The following is a 14,109-nucleotide window of genomic DNA, read 5'->3' on the forward strand; positions in this document are numbered from 1 at the left end:
TGTTATGTAATGAACTGGAGGCGATTAGGAAGCTTGAGGTAAAGGAACCCTTAGGAGTCAGTGAACACAATATGATTCAGATAGGGAGAAAGTAGAGTCTGATGTAGCGATATTTCAGTGGAGAAAAGGAAATTGGAAAGGAAAGTAAAGTAAAGGTATGAGAGAGGAATTGGCCAGAGTAAATTGGGAGGAGATGCTGGCAGGGAAGACAGCAGAGCAGCAATGGCACAAGTTTCTGGGACAAAATGGGGAAGGTGCAGGATGAATGTATTCCAAAAACAAAGAAATACTCGAATGGCAAAATGCTACAACCGTAGCTGACAAGGGAAGTCAAAACTAATGTAAAAGCAAAAGAGAGGGTATACAACAGAGGAAAAATTAGTGGGAAGAAAGAAGGCTGGGAAGCTTTTAAAACCCTAGAGAGAGCAACTAAGAGAATCATTAGGAGGGAAAAGATGTAATATGAAAGCAAGCTAGCAGATAATATCAAAGTTGATAGAAAAAGCATTTTCAAGTATATAAAAGATAAAGGAGAAATGAGATTTGATATAGGACCGCTGGAAACTGAGCCCAGAGAAATAATAACGGGGGACAAGAGGTGGCAAATGAACTAGGTAAGTATTTTGCACCAGTTCTCACTGTGGAAGACACTAGCAGTGTGCCAGATTTGAAGAGTGTGAGGGAAGAGAAGTGAGTGCAGTTTCTATTACAAGGTTGAAGGTGCTCAAAAAGCTGAAAGACCAAAAGGTACTTTTTTTACCTGGACCAGATGAACTGCAAACTGGGGGTTTGAAAGAGGTAGTGGTAGCGAGTGTTGAGGCATTTGTAATGATCTTTCAAAAATCATTGGACTCTGGTATGAAAATTCCAAATGTCACTTCACTCTTTAAGAAAGGAGGGAGGCAGCAGAAAGGAGATTATAGACCAGTCAGCCTGACCTCAGTGGTTGGGAAGATGTGGGAGATGATTGTTAAGGATGAGGCTATAGAGTACTTGGTGACACAGGACAAGATAGGACAAAGTCAACATGGTTTTCTTAAGGGAAAATACTGTCTGACAAACCTGTTGGAATTCTTTGAGGAGATTACAAGTAGGATAGATAAAGGGGACGCAGTGGACGTTGTATATCTGGGCTTTCAGAAGGTGCCACACATGAGGCTGCTTACCAAGTTAAGAGCCCATGGTATTACTGGGAAGTTATTAACATGGTTAGAGCATTGGCTAATTAGTCGGAGGCAGCGAGTGGGAATAAAAGGATCCCTTTCTGGATGGCTGCCAGTGAGTAGTGGTGTTCCGTAGGGGTCGGTATTGGACCACTTCTTTTTATGCTGTATATAAATGTCTTAGATGGTGAAATAGATGGCAAGTTTGCAGATGATACGGAGATTGGTGGAGGGGCAGGTAGTGTGGAAGAAGCAGGTAGGATGCAGAAGGACAGATAGATTAGGAGAATGGGCAAGAAAGTGGCAAATGAAATACAATGTTGGAAAATGCATAGTTGTGCATTTTGGTAGTAAGAGATAAATGTTCAGATTATTTTCTAAATGGGAAGAAAAATTCAAAAATTTGTGATGCAAAGGGACTTGGGAGTCCTTGTACAGAACACCCTAAAGGGTAACTTGCAGGTTGAGTCAGTGGTGAGGAAGGCAAATGCAATGTTAGCATTCATTTCAAGAGGTCTAGAATACAAGAGCAGGGACAGGATGCTGAGGCTTTATAAGGCACTGCTGCGGCCTCACCTTAAGCACTGTGAACTGTTTTGGGCTCCTTATCTAAGAAAAGATGTGCTGGCATTGGAGAGGGTTGAGAGGAGGTGCACAAGGATGAATCTGGGAATGAAAGGGTTCACATATGAGGAACATCTGATGTATCTGGGCCTGTGCTCGCTGGAATTTAGAAGGATGAGAGGGGATCTGATTGAAATCTTTCGAATATTGAAAGTCCTAGGCAGAGTAGATGTGGAAAGAATGTTTCCCATGGTGGGGGAGTCTAGGACAAGAGGGCAGAACCTCAAGGTAGAAGGGCATCCGCTTAAATCAGAGATGCGGAGAAAGTTCTTCAGTCAAAGGGTGGTGAATTTGTGGAATTTGTTACCACAGGCAGCTGTAGAGGACAGGTCGTTGGGTGTATTTAAGGCAGGAATTGATCAGTTCTTCAATGGCCGTGGCACCAAAGGTTATGGGGAGAAGGCTGTGTGGTGGGGTTGAGGAGGGGAGGAAAAGGATCAGCCATGATTGAATGGCGGAGCTGACGATGAGCCAAATGGCCTAATTCTGCTCCTGTGACTTATGATTTTATGGTAGTACAGAGAATTTAACACTGTGAACGTTAGGACTGAGAAATGCATTGAAACAGAGAGATCCGTAACTTCTTGAAAAAGAAATCACAGGTAGGTAGGGTCGTAAAGAGAGCTTTTGGCACACTGGCTTTCATAAGTCAAGGTATTGAGTACAGAAGTTGGGATGTTATGTTGGAACCACTTCTTTTTACATTATATATCAAGGATTTCGATGATGGAGTTGATGGCTTCGAGGCTAAGTTAGCGAACGATCCGAAGATCGGTGGGGGTGGGGGGTGCAGGTAGTATGGAGGAAGCAGAGAGGTGCAGAAGGATTTAGACAGTGTAGGAGAATATGCAAAGAGGTGGCAGACGGAAAACAGTGTTGGGAAGTGTATGGTCATGCACTTCGGTAGAAAACTTAAAAGCATAGACAATTGTATGACTGGAGAGAAAACTCAAAAATCAGAGGTTTTTGTTGGTTAACTCAGTGATAAGGAAGGTGTTAGCATTCATTTTGAGAGGAATAGAACATAAAAACAAGGATATAATGTTTTATATGGAACACTCGCAGAATGCTGGAAGAACTCAGCAGGCCCAGGAGCATCTATGGAGTATTTGGGGCCCTGAATGGAAGTGAGAGAGGAGGTGTAGGGCAAGCGGGTGGAACAAGCATTGCACCTAACACTACACCTCGTCCTCACTGCCATTCAGGAGGCAAAACTTCATCTGTGAGTGTGTTGGGGTTCATCTACTGTATCTGATGCTCTTGGTGTGACCTCCTGTATGTCAGTGAGACCCGACGCAGATTGGGAGACCGCCTTGCAGAGCACCTACACTCCGTCTGTCAGAAAAACCCATTTCAAGTCTACTTCCCATTCCCATTCTGACATGTTAGTCCTCGACTGCCACGATGAGGCCACACTCAGGTTGGAGGAGCAGCACCTTGTATTCCGTCTGGGTAGCCTCCAACCTGATGGCATGAATGTCGATTTCTCTAACCTCTGGTAATTGCCTCCAACTTTATCATTCCCATTCCCGTTTCCCTCTTTCACCTCATCTCCTTACCTGCCAATCACCTCCTACTGATGCTCCCTCCCCTTCCCTTTCTTCCAAAGTCTTCTGTCCTCTCCTATCAGATTCCCCCTTCTCCAGCCCTTTACCTCTTTCACCAATTGACTTCCCAATTCTTTACTTCACCCCCTCCCCCTCCAGGTTTCACCCATAACCTGCCACCTTGTACTCCTTCCTCTCCTCCCCCCCCACCTTCTTGCTGTAACTGCTCATCTGTCCTGATGAAGGGTCTTGGTCTGAAACATCAACCTCTTGCTGTTTCCCATAGATGCTGCCTGGCCTGCTGAGTTCCTCCAGTATTGTGTGTGTGTTGCTCAGATTTCCAGCATCTGCAGGGTTTCTCCTCCTTGAGGCTTTAGAAGGCACTGGCGAGGCCTCCCTCCCTTGGGGTATTGTGAGCTGTTCTGGGCCCCAGAAAGGATATGGTGACACTGGAGAGGGTTGAAAGGAGGTTGACAAAAATGATTCTGGGATTGAAAGGCTTATTATATGAGGAACATTTAATGGCTCTGGGCCTTAACTGACTGGAATTTAAAAGAATGAGGTGTTGGGGGAGGGTGTGAAATCTTATCAAAACCTATCGAATGTTGAAAAGCATTGACAGAGTGGATGTGGAGAGGATGTTTCCTATAGTGGGGGAGGCCAAGACCAGAGGACACAGCCTCAGAGTAGAGGGACGTTGACTTAGAACAGAGATGAGGAGGAATTTCTTTAATTTGTAGAATTCGTTACTACATGCTGTGAAGGCCAAGTCGTCGGGTATACTTAAGGCAGAGCTTGTTAGGTTCTTGATTAGTCAGGGCATAAATGGATACAGAGATTGGGGCTGAGAGGAAAATAGATCAGCCATGACGAAATGTCAGACAAGACTGGATGGGTCAAATGGCCCAATCCTGCTCCTACATCTTACAATCTTGTGACGTGGACTACTCCGAAAAGAAAAACTCAGCCCATATTTCATAACCAGAATTGGAATCAGAATCAAGTTTACTATCATTGTCATTTGCCATGAAATTTGAGGTTATGCGGCAGCAGTACATTGCAGTACGTAATAATGAAAGTTATAAATTACAAAAAGAAATATATTTTAAAAATTAAATAAGTTGTGCAAAACAAGACCAAGAGACAAATGTTATTGAGGTACTGTACATGGGTTCATTGTTCATTCTGAAATCTAATGGCGGAGGGGAGCAATCTGTTCCTGAATTGTTGAGTGTGTGTCTCCTCCCTGACGGTAGAAATGAAAAGAGGCTTTACCTGGGTGGCGAGGCTCCCTCAAGATGGATGTTGCCTTTTGAAGATGTCCTCGAAAGTGGGGAGGATTGTGCTCAGGATGGCTGATTTATTATCCCTCTCGACTGTTTTCTCCTGCCTTCTCCTGTTAACCTTTGATGCCCTGACTAAACAAGAACCTATCAACCTCTGCTTTAAATACACTCAATGACTTGTCCTCCACAGCGGTCCGTGGCAGCAAATTCCACAGATTCACCACCCTCTGGCTAAAGAAATTCCTCACCTCTGCCCTAAAGGGAAGTTCTTCTATTCTGAGGCTTTGCCCTCTGCTCTTAGAGACAGCCGTCCCCCCTCCCACTACAGGAAACATCCTCTCCACGTTGATTTTCAATATTTGATGGTTTCGTTGAGATCCCCCATCATCCTTTTAAACTTCAGCGAGTACAGGCCTAGAGGGAGCAATGCTCCTCAAATGACAACCCTTTCATTCTCGTGAACCTCCCCCAGACCCTCTCCAATACCAGCTCACCAATTCTTAGATAAGGGGCTCAGAACTGCTCACAATACTCCAAAGTTCGGTCTGAGTTATAAAGCCTCAGCCTCACATCCTTGCTCTGACTGACAGCACCCATCCTTCTGCACTGCGCTTCAGGTGAGCGATCCTTTGACTTGGCGATGTTTTGGGGCTGCAAAAACTGCTTTAAGATGCAAGGCTTCCTTCAGTTTCACCTTCTTGCCACCTGCCGACTGCTCTTCATCACCGCAGGAAAAGTGAAGCCGAGAGGAATGAGGAAAATAGCATTTGAGCAGCATCTGGCTGGGGTGGCGTTAGTGTGACGCAATAACTGAGGGCAATGTCCCTGACTGAGAAACCAACATCTTTATCTTCTGCCTCTCTCACAGGATGACGTCTGCATGCACCTCACCAATTACGCCATCAACAAGCGTATCATGAACTTTGTCCCGGATGAAAAGAAAGGCAGTAAAAGGTGAGACCATATGCAGCAGGGTGCACCCTTCACCACAAGCAGGCACATTATAGAAGGTCAGCGTTGGAGTGATTTTTGGGGTTAGGACATAGACATTTAGCAATTGAATTTGGCTACCAGTCTTCATATCTGAATATGTGTTGTGGATTTTATTTGGAGTGCAGATCTGAACTTTATATGTAGGCGTCTGTCTTGTGAGACCATGGAAGGTTCCCCTTGGAAGTTTACACCTTGGAAGCTTTCCAGGGCTCAGGCCTGGGCAAGGTTGTATGGAAGACCAGCAGTTGCCCATGCTGCATGTCTCCCTTCTGTCTCACCGATGTTGTCCAAGGGAAGGGCATTAGGACCCATACAGCTTGGCAGTGGTGTTAATGCAGAGCAATGTGTGGTTAAGTACCTTGCTCAAGGACACAACACGCTGCCTCGGCCAAGGCTCGAACTAGCGACCTTCAGATCACTAGAGGGACACTTTAACCACATGCCAACACGTGACCAAGTCCGAACATGTGGCCAGCTCTGAACAATGGGTTCCTAAAACCCATGAATCCCAGCCGACAATGGTGATTAAAATTCATTTGGATGTGTGTGGTGTGGCTGTGAATCAGGAGGCGTGAAGGTCGAATGTAGTTTCAAAGAAAACATTGTCCATGTGTTGTATGTATGGAGTTGCCCTTTGCCGTTTGGCACATAAAATATCGAGCCCCACGTCAGGCCGGCCAGACCTTTCGACCAGAAGTGTCTCCATAAAATGCCTTCTCTACCTTGCTTTGTCGAATAAAGAAGCTGCTTTGTATCTACCAGTAATTTTCTTCGCTGGCTTCATTCACGCAACAACCTTAGCGAGCAGGCACATTGTAGAAGGAAGGGGCACACAGCAGCAGCTTAGTGAAGCCCTTAACTCTGTTGCCACTACTTTAGGTTGTCATAACTGGCGGAATGCTCCCAATGGCATGCTATAAGACCGTCAGATATAGGGGCAGAAGTGGGCCATTTGGCCCATTGAGTCTGCTCTGCCATTTAATCATGGGCTGATCCAATTCTTTCAGTCATCCCTACTCCCCTGCTTTCACCCCATACTCTGGCTAATCAAGAATCTATCTATCTCTGCCTTAAATGAACTCAATGACTTGGCCCCCACAGCCGCTCATGGCAACAAATTCCACAGATTTACCACCCTCTGACTAAAGTAATTTCTCTGCATCTCAGTTCTAAATGGACGTCCTTCAATCCTGAAGTCACGCCCTCTTGTCCTAGAATCCTGTACCATGCCCTCCAGTAACTTCTGACAACCAAGTCTAGCTCCTGGCCTTCACATGTGGCTTAGCCATTAAGCTGGGCAGAATCATTTCTACTGACAGGAGAAGGGGCAAAGGTGAGTTAATGGCATCTTAAATCCAGTCGCTTCAGGCAGATGGGACTCATCAACCATGGCTGGCCCCTCATCTAGGAGAAGGAAAACTCTGATCTCAAACCTCCCATTGCCCTGCGACTACACCCACTCATAGGGAAGGCTTCAGGAGTAAACCCTGAGGGAGAACATCTGCGGCAGTCCCACGTTGAGTTCAACACTGACTGGCAACTCCTGCGATGCTGCTGGTACCAGGCTGTGTTGCTCTCTGCCGTTCTTTTGGGTTCATCAACTGCGTGGAGATGGGGAGCTTGCTACATGGGCAACAGCTTGCTCTCCATATCCGGGCTTAGTAGCTAAGCCACACGTGAAGGCCAGGAGCTGTGACTTGGTTGTCAGAGGCAATATTGAGGCACTCGCCATTGGGAGCATTTAATAGGCAGCGGGAGCTCGTCCCCATTACCACCCCATGGCTATAACAACCTTAAGGAACGGAGTGAAGCTGAAATTGTTGCAATGGACGACTGGAAGTGGACCCAAGTGCAGAACATCGACACGGAGGTAGAATTAACAGAAGTGTGTTTATTAATAGTTGCGAGGAAGGCCGGAGAGTGAGGATTAGATGCTTACATGGACAACAAACCGGAGTAGCCTGGACCCAGAGCTTGGTTATGCAGCTTGGACACGGAGCCCGGACTCGGACTCGGACTCGGACACGGAGCCCGGACTCCGACTCGGGCTCGGACTCGGACACGGAGCCCGGAGTCGGACATGGAGCCCGGACTTGGACTCGGACACGGAGCCCAGAGTCGGACATGGAGCCCGGACTTGGACTCGGACACGGAGCCCGGACTCGGACACGGAGCCCGGACATGGACTCGGACTCGGACACGGAGCGCCCGGACTCGGACACGGAGCCCGGACTCGGACACGGAGCCCGGACTTGGACACGGACTCGGATACGGAGCCCAGACTTGGACTTGGACTGGGACTGGGACACGGAGCCCGGACTTGGACTCGGACTCGGATACGGAGCCCAGACTTGGACACAGAACAACAAAACCAAACAACAACAGACAATTTATATCTTGATTCGGAGTAGCAGCAAACGGCCAGCAATACTCAGCAGGACACGAAACTACAAAACCAAACAATGACGGTCCGTTCGTATCTTGACTTGAAATAGCAGCAAACGGCCGGCAATACTCAACTGGACACGAGACAACAGAATTCCCAAAGCAACCCCAGGCACCGAAGCAACTTAGAGTCGACTATTCTTAGTGGCCCGGAACGTGCTTTGCCGCACTGGCTGAGGTGACGGTCCAGTCCCAAGTAGATATAAGCCGGAGTTATTATGTTTCCAGTTCGGATGGGAATCAGGTGCCTTAGTCAAGGAGGTAAAACACGGGGAAAAGGAAATGAACAGAAATGAGGAGTCAACTGACTGGACCGTGACTGAAATGACAGATAAAAGTGAGTGGAAAGACAATGCTAAACACTCTCTCATTCAAATCTGCAGACAGGAGTCATTATTAATGATGAATAAATAATGACAGTAATGAGCAGGAGTCAATTCTACGTCCCTTGCCACAGGGAATGTCCCTGGACTGGAATATCTCTTAGGATGTCCTGCTAATTGGGATCGTCCCAATCTGGTATTTCGTGTCCAGCAAGAACCATGGACCTAGAAAAAAGAAATGTGAGCTAAATCCCATGAAGGCAGACAAATTTACATAAGTGATCGGATAAATCTGGAATAAAGGTCTGTAAGACATGGCAACTATTGAGCTGTTGTTTAAAAGCTCTTTAGTGAGGGAAATCTCCCATTTCCTCTTCATATTTGAGGCCTACAACACTGCTGTGGCCTTACCATTGCTTGCAATGGGCCGTAAATTCATGGACCCTATGCAGATTACAGAGAAGGAGATGCTTGCTGTCCTGAGGAAAATCAGAGTGGGTAAATCCCCAGGGCCTGACAAAGTGTTCCCTCAGACCCTGGGGGGAGGCTAGTGCAGAAACTGCAGGGGCCCTAGCAGAGATATTTAAATAATTCTTAGTGACAAGAAAGGTTCTAAACATAGACCAGGAAATTACAGACTGCTCAGTCTGTCATCAGTAGTGGGATAGTTATTGGAAAGTATTCTAAGGGACTGGATATATGAGGATTTGGATAGACATGGGACTGATTCAGGATAGTCAGCATGGCTTTGTGCATGGTAAGTCATGTCTAACCAATCCTGGAGAGTTTTTTGAGCAAGTTACCAGGAAAGCGGATGAAGGCAAAGCAGTGGATGTTGTCTACATGGACTTTAGCAAGGCATTTGACAAGGTCCCGTATGTGAGGTTGGTCAAGAGGGTTCAGTTGCTTGGCATTCAGCATAGGTTGTAAATTGGATTAGACATTGGCTTTGTGGGAGAAGCCAGAGAGGGGTAGTAGAGGTTTGCCTCTCTGACTGGAGGCCTGTGACCAGTGGTGTGCTGCAGGGACCAGTGCTGGGCCCATTGTTGTTTGTCATCTCTATCAGTGTTCTGGATGATAATGTAGTTACCTGATCAGTAAATTTGCAGATGACACCACGTTTGAGGATATAGTGGACAGTGAGGAAGGCGGTCATGGCTTGCAGAAGGATCTGGATCAGCTGGAAAAATGGGTTGAAAAAATGGCAGCTGAAAATCAATGCAGACAAGTGCGAGGTGTTACATTTAGGTAGGACCAGCCGGGGAAGGTCTTACACAGTGAATGGTAGGGCACTGAGGAGTGCGGTAGAACAAAGGGATCTGGGAATAGAGGTCCAAAATTCGTTGAAAGTAGTGTCACAGGTAGAAAGAAAGCTGTTGTCACATCGGCTTTCATAAATCAATATATCGAGTACAAGAGATGGGATGTTATGTTGAAGTTGTGTAAGACATTGGTGAGGCCTAATTTGGAGTATCGTATGCAGTTCTGGTCACCTACCTACAGGAAAGATGTATAGTAAATAAGGTTGAAAGAGTAGAGGAAAAATTTACAAAAATGTAGCTGGGTCTGGAGGACCTGAGTTATAAGGAAAGATTGAATAGGTTAGGACTTTCTTCCTCAGAATGTAGAAGGTTGAGAGGAGATTTGACAGAAATATTCAAGATTATGAGGGGTAGAGATAGGGTAAATGCAAGCAGGCTTTTTCCACTGAGGTTGAGTGTGACCACAACCAGGGATCATGGGTTAGGGTGAAAGGTGAAAAGTTTAAGGGAAACATGAGGAGAAACGTCTTCACTCAGATGGTGGTGACCAGTGTGGAATGAGCTGGCAACACAAGTGCTGCATGCGTGCTCGGTTTCAACGTTTCAGCGAAGTTTGGATAGGATGGAGGACTATGATCCTGGTGCAGGTCAATGGGTGTGGGCAGTTTAGCAGGTTTTGGCATGGACTAGATGGGCCAAAAGGCCTGTTCCTGTGCTGTACTTTTCTATGACAATGACTCTAGAAACACTGATTCGTTACGTCAGGCTTGTTACACGGAGCTTGGGAGGGTGAGACAAGAACTAGAGCTCGTGGGTTAAGGGTGAAAGGTGAGAAGTTTAAGGGGAACATGAAGGGAAACTTCTTCACTCGGAGGGTGGTGAGAGTATGGAGCAAGCTGCCAGCAGAAGAGATAGATGGAGGTGTGATTTCAACATTTAAGATAAATTTGTACATGGATGGCAGGGCTACAGACTGGGTGCCGGTCAATGGGACCAGACAGATTAATGATTCAGCATGGACTAGATGGGCCAAAGGGCCTGTTTGTTTACTGCAGTGCTTTCTGACTGTGAATGTAAACCACCAGACAACTTCACAAGATGGAATATCGTGGGTTCAGGGTGCGGTCAACCTTTTCAAAGGCAACTATGAATCGGCAAGAAATCACTTCCAATAAATCCTGTCAAAAAGGGGGGAAATTAATCAAGAGAGCTGATATTTCCTTCAATGGATACGCAGTCTATCTTGTGGCTTGCAGTGCTATTGACCTGTCACACAATAACACAAATGGTGGGGCAGAGTACTTGATCAGCGAAGTCACTCGGCAATGCCATCCGATGGATGAACGGTGGCCTGCGATAGATTAGAACTGACGGCTGTGTAAAATGTTGTTCCTTGCAGAAAGCTGTCTTTCTTTAACCAGTACATGGAGAGCAATGCCTATGACCTGGAGGTGCTGTGGAGCAGTATTGAAGACGTGATCATCAAAACCATTCTGTCTGTGTATCCGGCCCTGAGGAACACCTCCTTCACCTGCTTCCCAAATCACGTGTCTGGGAGTGCTTGCTTTCAGCTCCTCGGCTTTGACATCCTGCTGGACCACACCTTGAAACCCTGGCTGATGAAGGTACGCGCGCCTCTGGGATACATAAAGATTAAGCAGATAATTTAGGTGACCGCATAAAACATGCAAATGTAACATCATGATGGGATGGCCAGTAATATCGTGAAGGATCCCACCAACCCTGCTCACTGTTTGTCCCCACTCCCATCAGGGAGGAGGCTCTGTAGCATCCACACCAGGACCAGCAGACTCAAAAACTGTTACTTTCCCCTAGCAGTCCTCCAAAAGGACCACAACCGTGTTGTAGGGTTTGGAGGCTTGTGCGCCTCAATGACCCGGAGAGGTCTGCACGCTGGAGCCGGGGCTTTAGGCTTTGGCTCTGGATAGGGTCACCCATGACAAACAGGTCAAAGGGTAGAGGCCAGACTGAGAGCGGTGTACCGGACCTCCAGGTTCGAGGGCTCAACTCAGCACTACCAGCACTGACCACTAAAACAAAACCGCTACGCAAACAGCAATGAAGAATCCTCCTACATCTGAGTCTGGCGGTGTTCCTGAGTCTCCACCTGGGATTTACATGTCCGACAGTAGTGAAAACCGAGCGGAAGCTACGGGCATGATCAAGGAATCTCTGAACACCACCACAGATGGAGGACCTTCACCGTTGTCCTAAACACCAGCGCTGTAATGGTCAGTCAGTAATTCCCCAAGTACTGAGGCTGATCAACACCCCCACCCGCTAACCCACCCCTCCACATACCCGCAACCACCACTACTTTATCATTTCCTGTCAGAGTCACCTTATGTACAGAAACTCCTGTGCCCAGCGTCACTTTATGGACATACAGTCAAGCTATGCATATAAGCTATCTAATGTATTTATATTTACTGTGTTTTTTCCCATTATTATTGTTTTTTTTCCACTTTTCCATTATTATTGTTATCGAAAAGGTGTTATATTTGGACATGTGCAGTGTACAGAATAAGGTCGATGAACTAGTGGCACAGTTGCAGATTGGCATATATGATCAGAATTAGAATTAGGTTTATTATCACCGGTATGTGTCGTGAAATTTGTTAACTTAGCAGCAACAGTTCAATGGAACTGTTCAGGAACAGTTATTACCCCACTCAACCATCAGGAAGAAGGTACAGGGTCGTGAACCAAAGGGGATATCTTCGCTTAACTTTACTCACCACAGCATTGAACTGCTCCCACAGCCTATGGACTCACTTTGAAGGACTCTTCATCTCATATTCTTGATATTTATTGTTTGTTTATTTATTTATTCTGGATGTTTTGTTTGATTCCTTTTAAATACTGTGAATGTCCTCAAGTAAGTGAATCTTAGTGAATCAACATATGCCTATGGTCATATGTACTTTGATAATAAATTTACTTTGAACTTGACTTTGAGTAGAAGAGTGAACACAGTGCAGAAGCAGTTTGACAATGACAGCCTTGAAGTAAAAAAAAGTTAAACCAACTTTCTGACTGTTATCCCAAAATCTGCTCCCTGTGGAAACAGATAGATGGGTTCATAAAGAGAGATTTTGGCACATTGGTCTTCATTAATCAAATTGTTGAGTACAGAAGCTGAGTTGTTAGATTGAAGCTCTTGAAGATATTGGTGAGGCCTACTTTGGAGTATTCTGGTCACCTAACTACAGGAAAGATATCAATGATTTGAAAGATAGCAGAGAATATTCACAAGGATGTTGCTGAGTCTCGAGGGCCTGAGTTACAGGGAAAGTTATTCTCTGGAGCACAGGGAATCAAGGAAGATTTGATAAAGGTGTACGAAACCATGAGGAACATAGAGTAAATGGAAGCATGCTTTTGCTGCTGAGGATGGGTGAGACTAGAACTAGAGGTCATGGGTTAATTGAGAAAGGTGAAATGTTTAAGGGGAACATGAAAGGGATCTTCTTCACTCAGAGAGTGGTGAGGGTGTGCCAGCGGAAGTGGCGGATGCGACATTTAAGAAAAGTTTAGATAAGTATGTGGATGGCAGGGGTATCGAGGTCTATGGTACAGGTGCAGATTGATAGGAATTGGCAGAATAATATTTTGGCATGGACTAGATGGGCCAAATGGCCTACTTCTGTCTTTTAGTGCTCTTAGACTATGACACAATGGAAGATATGCATCTGTAGATGGGTGGAAGACCATGGTCGTTTATGATAGTTCCCATAGACAAAGACCTGGCATTTGTCCATAGTTAAATCCACATTAAAATGGTTCCAGAGAGGAAGACACCAGAGGGTGATTAAAAACAAGAGAAAATCTGCAGAGGCTGGCAATCCAAAGCAACACACACACACACACACACAAACACACACACACACACACACACACACACACACACACACACACACACACAGACACACCCAGACGGAATAAGGAGTTGTTCCTCCAACCTGAGTGTGGCCTCATTGCGGCAGTAGAGGTGGCCATGGACTGACATGTTGGAATGGGAATAGGAAGTAGAATTAAAATTGGTGGCCACCAGGAGAAGTGCCACACCTGCACTTGGATCTCCTCCCTCACTACCATTCGGGGCCAAACGGTCCTTCCAGGTGAGGCGACATTTCACCTGTGAGTCTGTTGGGGTCATCTGTTGTATCCGGTGCTCCTGGTGTGGCTTCCTGTATATCGGAGAGACCCGGCTCAGTTTGGGAAACCGCTTCAACGAGCACCTACAGTCCATCCACCAGAGAAAAACGGGACCTCCCGGTGGCCACCAATTGACCTGGATGAGGAAGTGGAGGGATGGGTTAGTAAATCTGCTGATGACACAAAGGTTGGAGATGTTGTGGATAGTGTGGAGGGCTGTCAGAGGTTACAGCAGGACATTGATAGGATGCAAAACTGGGCTGAGAAGTGGCACCCTACCTGGGTCA

The 14,109-nt window shown here is 46.2% G+C and overlaps 1 protein-coding gene across 1 annotated transcript in view; it reads left to right on the forward strand.

Moving 5' to 3' along the window:
• LOC140203591 (uncharacterized) overlaps positions 1 to 14,109 on the forward strand; it is a 57,969-nt gene that overhangs the window by 20,274 nt on the left and 23,586 nt on the right. The window contains 2 exon segments of the mRNA XM_072269638.1: positions 5,489 to 5,574; positions 11,043 to 11,268. Of these exon segments, the coding sequence (XP_072125739.1) occupies positions 5,489 to 5,574; positions 11,043 to 11,268 (312 nt within the window).

This window comes from Mobula birostris, chromosome 10 (assembly GCF_030028105.1).
Source record: "Mobula birostris isolate sMobBir1 chromosome 10, sMobBir1.hap1, whole genome shotgun sequence".
NCBI lineage: Eukaryota > Metazoa > Chordata > Chondrichthyes > Myliobatiformes > Myliobatidae > Mobula > Mobula birostris.